Genomic DNA, 9,341 nt, shown 5'->3' with positions numbered 1-9,341 from the left:
TCTGCTTTTGTAGTTCTTCCAAATGGTAACGGTTTTCTCTATATTTTTTTCTCTCTTATAACTTGGTTTTATATTTTGATTGTAATTTTAAGTATGAGTCTGTTTTTATATTTATATTTTAATTATTTCAGCTTTGATAATGAGACAGATATCTAGAAACATCAGCAATTGCAAATAAAGAAATGTCGCTACTATGGACTTCTCCCTCTGCCCTTGATCCTATATAACTATATATATATATATATATATATGATATATATATAATATATATATATATATATATATATGTGATTTATCTTAGAACACGAAATAAATAAATAATTCTGGATATATATTATATAGAATATATATGTATATATATATCTATATATATCTATATATATAATATATATATATATATATCATATATATATACATATACATATACATATATGCTGCACGTGTGCGGTACACGCGCTCCCGAATGATAATATTTTGGAATAAAATAGCCAGTAATGTCGTTTAGTTGTTTAATACATACAATATGCTGCATATCTACTCATTTAACAGGCACAAAATTGAAGACATTTTCTTCACAATTAATGTAATGCCATTCCTTTCGTGCGAAACGAAAAAACGGAAAGAAAGAAAGCCAAAGCTTGCTAGATATCATACTGGCAAAGAACTCCTTTCCCGCGGTCACACTGGTCATCGTGGAAGAAGAAGAAGTCATCCCTGGCGAGGGCGAGGCAGTTCTCATAGAGGCCTCCGGCAGGCTCCTGTACTGAACTACTCGCCGCTCCCCAAAAGGGCGTACCCATGGGAACACTGGCGCCATCTTCCCACACCCACGTGTCTTCCAATATATAGTCAGAGCCTCCGAGCCATAAGTCGACGTTCACCTCTAATTGAAGAGTAAAAAAATCAGTTAGTTCGCCATACCGTTCACGTGTGACTGGACGAGATAAGACATTCTGAACGTGAAACTCAGGCTTTACGGAATCCTAAACGATAGACAGTTTTGCCTCCACAATTCTGCTAGAAGGATTAAAGGTTATCGCCAACTTTTTCCAGTAAGACGGTACTCAAAATCATTTATCAATATTTGCTTCGTCTTTTGACTTATAGCAACTTCGGTTTGAGAATAAGACAGTCAGCTGAAGAGATTTCATTTATTTTCCAGTTGGAGTTTTCATCCTTTTAATGATAATGTGGAGGAATGTTAAAAACCATAATATCCTAGCGAAGAATTTGGTCATCCCATAACCTATATTCACATTCTCTTTATTTCAAAAGTTCCTCTGCTGCTTTATCCTCTTTCCCCTTTGTTTTGTATGCAGGTTTTGCAGGATTTGCTATGAATCTCTGTAAAATATATTATGTATTAGTCTATAGTCTATATTAAATAAAAGATCTTGGAAAGAACTAAAATTATATGAGAGTATATATTTTTCTCAGAAGGAAAGCATTCGTCATCAGATTACAGATGTCTTTGAAAGGCCCCTATTTCACATCCAAATTTCAGCCGAAATATCTTTTCAGTAAAAGCAATGGGATAAAGGATTCTATTTTTACTATCAAGAGAATATCACGTCTACAACACAGAGACAGAATTGGTATGGTTGATAGAGTTGAAGTGCCAGAAGCGAATGAGAAAGAAGAGACTATTGTAAAAATGTGTTCGGAAAGGAAGAGAACGCTTGAGAACTAGTGTTTTCCTCAGAAGAAAATGTCTACATACACACGGGAACGAAAAATGACGAGGAAAAATTTGCTAGGTTCTGCTTGCGCGCAGATTAGATGAAAGAACTAGAACAGGATGACCTGGGTAAATAGTACGAAGATGCTGAAGTAAAAGAAATAATAGAAAGCAATTTCATCTGGAGATGAAGGGCTCCAAACATGTGTGCGCATTTAACTGGGACTGGTGATCGTGATGAGGAAAGGGTTGGAGCAGTGTGTCAGTAGAAAAGCCAATAAGTTAGAAAATCAAAAGACATCAAAACTGGGAGTGTGGAGAGGATATGCAACAATTAGGATTGAGTCACTTCGTAAGCTTGGAGATAATGCAAATACAGGGATGTAGGAATAATGAATGTCATACAGCAAATGGATGATACCTTGTAGGTGAAGAAAGAGGAGAGCAAACCAGATATACTTGCGTGTACCGTTATGCGAGAAGACGACTATGCTAGTCAAGAGGAAACTGTAAGAACGCAAAGAATAATACTGATTCTATTTTAAGGGTCTTGGGAAAGTGTGATATAGAAAGTCATATGTTAAGTACAATTAGATTTTCATCCGTATATAGACGTGAGAGCGATTTGGAGTAAGAATTGTGTTGAGTCCCCAAAGCTCTTGAATATTTCTGCTGATGGAGTAATGAGACAAGTTAGAGAAAGGGAGGGATATGCAAATACAAAGAACTAGGCATAAGAAAGGGATATTAATTATGATGAAATGGCTAATATTTACTAATAATAGTTTTAGATAGTGATATCCAAGAAAGGGTACAAACACAGATAAACGATTTTGAAAATCTTTGAATGCAGGGAAAGTCTGATGTGAATGGTACCACGAGTAAACAACTGAGGACGAATGGGAGCGGAAGAGGTGTATAGATAAATAGAGAAAGAATGAGAATGGTTTAATCCTGAAGGTTTTTATTTTATAGAAAATGTAACATACGATGACAGGATGAAAGAGAAGGCGAGTCACAAATAAATGAAGTAGGCAAGAAGTCTGTTTGCTAATGATTTGGAAGAGAAGAGGCATTTGATGGAAACAAAAGGTTAAATGTGTTGTCAATCCAGATGTTAAATGTGAGTGAGAGATGAAAGCTAAAAGCTACTGAGATGTGCTTTTTGTACAGTACATCGGAAAAAAGGATTGAAAAGGAGAAAAATGTATAAGATAAAGATGGGGTAAATCGGATAGAATAGCATTGTTGGACAGATAGATTCGAGTGTATTTCAGTGGCTCGGCCTCATAGAGAGAATGAAGCACGATAGGTTGGTGAAAAGTGATTCATTCTAAAGATATAGGAGAAAGGAGGAGAATGAGGCCGAGATGTTGCTGGCTGACTGTGGTAAAAAAAGTAGAAACGAAGGCCAGTCTGCTCAATGTGTGTAGCGGGACGGGGACGATTGGCCGCTGGTGACCTATCTGAGCAGGCAAGGAAGTTTTCTGCATTACAGATTCATCCTTGAATTAAAATTTAAGAAAGACGTAGTGGCGACATAGTGTGCGTAGTTACAGTGGAAACCTACGTTCCTCTGGCGGGATTCAAGCCCCCAATGGCCAGTGGCCAGACCGAATCTCAAGCTTGACGTGTGGGCCATGCCCAAACATGCAGGGACATCTGAACTGGGAGACGGACAGGCAGAAGAAAACCTGGAGATGATGTGCAAAACTCACCGTTGCTGATGAGATAGTCGTAGAGATCGCCCAAGTCATTGGCATCCTCTATCTTGGCCATGTGACCTCCGAGGGCATTGCAGATCGTCTGTTGGTCAGACCAGGGGTTTTCTTTCACTGCATCGACCAGGAGACAGAGATTGCCGATCATGGTGAAGGGCGGAGGACACTCTAAAGGGAGACATACTATATCTTAGAGAGGATTAGTCAGGACGGGAGGTCACTCACGGGTTGGGGATCTCCTCCAAAGTAGGTGCAATCAGTTTTGCTGTCCGCTAAGATCGAATAGGAATGCAAGTTGCAATATGCCGTGATGCTGTTGTTATGGTCACCTATGTATTAGGGAATCTGTAACGATAGTACTGTATGATATATGAAAAAAAAATTATATTAAAGATAATTTAAATAAATTAGGCCATAGATAGATAGATAGATAGATAGATAGATAGATAGATAGATAGATAGATAGATAGATAGATAGATAGATAGATAAATATATAAATAGATAGATAAATATTAGTAGAAGTAGGAAATGAACCGGTTATGATACCGAAGTATAAATTGTGTCGTGTTAACCAACTATAACACTTTCAGCGATGCGACTTCCAATAGGAATTAATCGAAAGCAATGATTGTATTTATATTCTCTGATGAATTGGCTCTTTTAGGCCCATGTGAATATCTTCCCTCTTCAGATTTCTCCTGAAATGAAAGCTGAAAACGTCACTGTTGGCAAGAATGTATTGCAGGTTTCCATTCACGAAAAACTTATTTGTTGGCAGTGAATGAAAAATAAGTCTGTCAAGAGTACATAGTATGACAGTCTACTTAAACACTGAAAAATAAGTTTTACTTTGGTATGAGTAATACAGAACTGAATATGAGAAATGAATAAATCTAGAATCGTGAATACCCTAAATTTCTTGGATACTCAAACTGGCAAGTTTCGGCTTTGTACGCAGCAGAATGCTTTTGTTCGCTCAAAGGGCGTCATGGGAGCGTTTGCTTCATATTTCTGATGATACTTGATATCCACCCAAATACTTTTCACAAGTATCACAAGCAGTTCTCATGTTAACGTCATCGCAATACGATAGCGTGAACGTAAATGTTTAATTTTTAGCAAATGAACAAATCTGGTAAGACCTCTCCATCAAACAGTATATCGCAATATGGCGATTTTTACTTCTTGGCATTCATAGACAGAAAGTCATTTTGCAATGGAATATCCCCAGAAAGATTGTTTTAGTAGCATTGTTAATTAACCTAAAGAATTTAATGACTAAAAACCTACATAAGGCCATGACAATAGGCTCCATGAAGAGGACATGATTAAGTCTGATTAAGTTGCTCAGGAGAGACACAGAGAGAGAGAGAAGTCGGGAGCTGAGGGGGGAGGGATTAGAAAGGTATTTCTATAAATTCCGAAAAAAATATAAGTAACACAGAAATCGTCCCGGAGCATAACTGGACACTTGCTCGCTAAAAGTAATATAGGCCATGCGGTTTTGTCATCTGCATCGACTCTAGAATACCATATATAAAAAAGGACTTTTTTATATATGGACTCCACTATTTTTTTTTCTCTATTCCCCCTCCATTTTCTAATGTAACTGAGCAACTGTCTTTATTCTACCTCATTATAAGAAACTTCAGCTTTAATCACAAGATTTTGTGCTTAACTTAAATTAAATTAAAAGGACTCCACTATTTTTTTCTCTCTATTCCCCTCCATTTTCTAATGTAACTGAGCAACTGTCTTTATTCTACCTCATTAAAAGAAACTTCAGCTTTAATTACAAGATTTTGTGCATAACTTAAATTAAGTTAATGCTGACGGGAAATGGCCATTGTTTAGAATATATTTTGAAGTTGAATGGCAATAAGATTATATCAAGAACAACAAACTGAACTGTGAGAACCCTTGGAAAAGGATGGTCATTGTAAATCATGCAACAAAACTGTTAAGAAAATTTAAATAATGTTAACTCCTATCTGAAAGATAACATTTCATTCGACTCACCCCTTTTGCATGAATATCAGGCGACGCCATTTGCTATTAAATGCTGACAGTTGAGTCACCGGTGGGTAATGAAGTGAGGTCAAATGACTGTCTGTCTGTAGGGTCTGCTACCTGGCAGAGTAAAGCCTTATAGGTGCTGTGTGAATCCTTACTTTGGATTTGGTTTCATTTATGAGATTTAGGCGGTCGAGCATTTTCGGGCATTCGGCGCTTACGAGAGAGAAAAGAGAGAGTTGGAGAGGTTGGACAGTAAGATAAGTGTTTCTTAAAGTGTGGTCCGCGGACCAACAGGCGTCCGTGGAATGTTCCAAGGGGTCCGCAGGATAATTTGGCTCTCGGTATCAGATAAATTATAGGCCAAAACGTGGCTCAAAAACATGTGTGGCCAAAACGTCCTACATTCCTAAATGTTATGAAAGTTATTTTAAGTGAAATGTAAACATTTATGTTGAAGATTAGCCATTCATAAATAATTCAGTAGCAATTTTATCACTCTATATTATACCCTGAAGACACTTTTAAACCCAAGGGGGAAATGATCATCATAAGGGGTCTGCTGCACAAGAATGTTCAAGAAACACTGGTCTAAATGTTGAGCCAATAGAGAACACCGCTAGACAGAACCCTGAAGAAATGAAATGAGAATGGAGATGAAACAAAAGGTTCAAAATCTGGGGCAGCGAGGCCCTAAGGAGGAGACGCTGCAACCACCCGTTAGTAATATTAGTCTACAGTACACTACTTGGTAGTGGACTGTGAATCCATAGACTCCAGTGTTTTCCATAATTGCGGGCCACGATACTCTGTTTTTTTCCATCAATCCACCAGCCTGTGGTGTTTGCGTATGGTAACACTGCGTCCTGGGCCTAGATAGTTACGCTATGTGTAAGTTTTAATTAAATAAAAGGATTTCTGGGTGTACCTTTGCAACTGAAAAGTGTTTTAATAATTTACTGTATCCGAATTACACCGTTAATATTCGAAATAAGATATTGTTATTATTGTTGACTGTAAGCTGAATGTAACTCATCTAAAGCCTGAGACGTAGTGCTACCATACGCAAACACCACAGGCGGGTGGACAGATGGAAAAAAGACCGAGAGTCCTGAGTACGATCTCAATGAAAAATAGATTTTTCTTTTTCTTTTTCCCATTGCAACCGTGATGTTGTGTCGGTTTAATCATTGGTATTTTTATCAGACAACCTTGATATGTATTTTCCTTACCTCTGTTCGGTGAACTAATCTTCTTGTCTTCATCTACAGGCTTTTCCGCAACGTCATTATTGGTAGCTGGAAACCATAAAAATTGAGATTGATATGAGCTCCCTTTTTGCTCTACCATGTGTTATGTATCAGTTTATAACCAGTAACAACACCAATGACGGCAAAAGGTTAAGTCAGTAAGGGAGTTTCAGTGCACCAAAACTACTATTGAAGCCTCCACCGAGAGAATCAGTAAGCTGTAGCTATGCCGACCAGAAAAGAAAATTCGAGTGTTTAGGACTTTATTCTGTTTCTAAAAACCCTGTCACTGAAAAAAATTATGTTATATGAACATATTTGCTGCGTTAAACCGGAAAGCAAACTAGTAATCATTTTCTATACTAGAATAAGCAGTTGAAAATATACAGAAATTCTTGATAAATATCTTGTTCAAGTGCTTACTAGAAAAAATTCGAATAAAAAAATAGGTTTGAAAATATACAGAAATTCCTGATAAATATTTTGTTCAAGTGCTTACTAGAAAAAATTCGAATAAAAAAATAGGTTTGAAAATATACAGAAATTCCTGATAAATATCTTGTTCAAGTGCTTACTAGAAAAAATTCGAATAAAAAAATAGCTTCGAAAATATACAGAAATTCCTGATAAATATCTTGTTCAAGTGCTTACTAGAAAAAATTCGAATAAAAAAAAAGGGGGGGGGGGGGGGGGGGGGGGGAGGGGGGGGGGGGGGGAAAAATGGGGGGGGGGGGGGGGGGGGGGGGGGGGGGGGGGGGGAGGGGGGGGGGGGGGGGGAGGGGAAAAGGAAGGGTGAGATGACCCTACCAGCACAAATTGCCGCATTCGATGCATCGCAGTTTTCATCGAAAACGTAGTAAAAGTATTCTGTATTGAGGACGGCGCAGTTTTCGTAGGTGCCTCCCGTTGGCTCCTGGTGCCCTGCCTGAACACCCCACAGGGGCGTGTTCATGTGGACTCTTGTGTTGTTGTAAGACCATACCCATTTGCCCTCGTCCAGGATGTCGTAAGAACCGATCCAGTAACTCTCCGAATCGAGAATGGCTGCAAAACAGAGATTTTCGTTTTCTAGTTTGGACAATTTACCGGTACAGAGTCGCATACGTAAGCACGCGCACACATACATACACAAACACACACACATATATATAGGTGTTTGTGTGTGTGTGTGAGTGTGCGAGTATGCGTTTGCGCGTGCTCAAGTATGAAGTGATGTTCTTATACACGTAACGTTTTTAAGCTCATTCAAATTATGCCCCAAATATCGTCTTAATCTTGCGTTCACTTTACCTTACCATCAATACACCCAAGGAGCGTTATGATTAATAAGTGCATCTATCCCAGCCAGGATTCGAACTTGTGCCCTTGGATTAGATACGATGACGTTTATTCATACTAAACTGATTTTTGCTATGGTCCTGACGCCCAAGTCAGAAAAAGATACAGAGATCCATTTAAATGCCACTCAATATGAACTTCTCGAGAATGACAGGAAACAGAAGGCTGTGAGCACAAACGGAATGTGGGGCAGCAGCTTTTTGTCATCAAGGAAAAGGGTAGAAGCAGCTCCAGTGTGACTATGGGACTTTCGCGCAAGAGTTTTGGACTAAACCAGAGCCAACTCAAAAGTTCAGTTGAGTTGAATCTAGAATGAGGCCATTCAGCGCAGAAATGGAAACTTTTAGTAAAAGGGTTGACAGGTGTAACAGGAGGAAAACCTCGCAGTTACACTATGAAGCAATTATTAGGACAGAGTGGAAAGTTAGATGGAAGAAAGCGAATATAAAAGGAAGTACAATAAAAGGAACGAAAGGGTTGCCGCTAGGGGCCGAAGGCGCAGCAGCTTTTAGTCATCAAGGAAAAGGGGGACTATCGCACCAGAGTTTGGACCAAACCAGAGCCAAATCAAAAGTGCTCATCACCAAGAGATGAAAAGTTAATTACTGAGAGTTCATGAGGATCCGAACTCCGTAGGGGGATAGTGCTGTCAGTGCACCTCATTCGGTGCAATGTAGGCATTACTTAAGGTTCTTTGCAGCGCCCCTGCGGCCCCTAGCTGCAACCACTTTCGTTCCTTTTACTCTACCTCCGTGCATATTCTTTCTTCCATCTTGCTGTTCACCCTCTCCTAACAATTGTTTCATAGTGCAAATGCGAGGTTTTCCTGTTACACCTTTCAAACCTTTTACTGTCAATTTCCGTTTCGGCGCTGAATGGCCTTAGTTGCTCCAGTGCTTGGCATAATGCCAAAAATTTATATAAATCAGTTCAAATAAGGATCCGAAAAGCCAGCACTGATTGCCATTTCGGGGAAAGATTTTCATTGAGCTTAATATAACTTACGATTCTCCTTGATGAAGAGGAAAATGTCGTGAAGGGTGTTTGCATCGTGCATGTTCACTAGTTCTCCTTTGATCCCGTGGCAGAACTGACGAACTTCGTCCCAGGGGCCGATGATAGCGGTGTCTATAAGAAGGCAGCGGGGCCCTATGGCCCTGAATGGTGCAGTACACACTGTTGGCATGAAACAAAACCAATCCGTTAGATTGTGCTTGCTTGTCATTTCTCTCTGGACTGAAAACTACGGCTAATCTATCTTACATATATCTATATGTTTGATTTTAAATCACGAAAAAATAGAAAAAACGTAATGATTATACGAACAAAGTTACAGCCAC

At 38.9% G+C, this 9,341-nt stretch overlaps 1 protein-coding gene across 1 annotated transcript in view; it reads right to left on the bottom strand.

Moving 5' to 3' along the window:
• Positions 1-495: 495 nt before the first annotated feature.
• The window catches only part of LOC135225775 (C-type mannose receptor 2-like), a 12,005-nt gene continuing 3,159 nt past the window's right edge, over positions 496-9,341 (bottom strand). Inside the window, exons 3-7 of the mRNA XM_064265240.1 lie at positions 9,007-9,177; positions 7,471-7,707; positions 6,646-6,711; positions 3,397-3,567; positions 496-883 (exon numbers count right to left, since the gene is read on the bottom strand). Of these exons, the coding sequence (XP_064121310.1) occupies positions 642-883; positions 3,397-3,567; positions 6,646-6,711; positions 7,471-7,707; positions 9,007-9,177 (887 nt within the window). The 3' untranslated portion in view covers positions 496-641. The remainder of the gene's footprint in view (positions 884-3,396; positions 3,568-6,645; positions 6,712-7,470; positions 7,708-9,006; positions 9,178-9,341) is intronic.

The sequence above is a fragment of the Macrobrachium nipponense genome, chromosome 13 (genome assembly GCF_015104395.2).
Source record: "Macrobrachium nipponense isolate FS-2020 chromosome 13, ASM1510439v2, whole genome shotgun sequence".
Classification (NCBI taxonomy): domain Eukaryota; kingdom Metazoa; phylum Arthropoda; class Malacostraca; order Decapoda; family Palaemonidae; genus Macrobrachium; species Macrobrachium nipponense.
The sequence above is the reverse complement of the archived record's forward strand: the minus strand, read 5'-3'. Positions and strand labels throughout refer to the sequence as shown.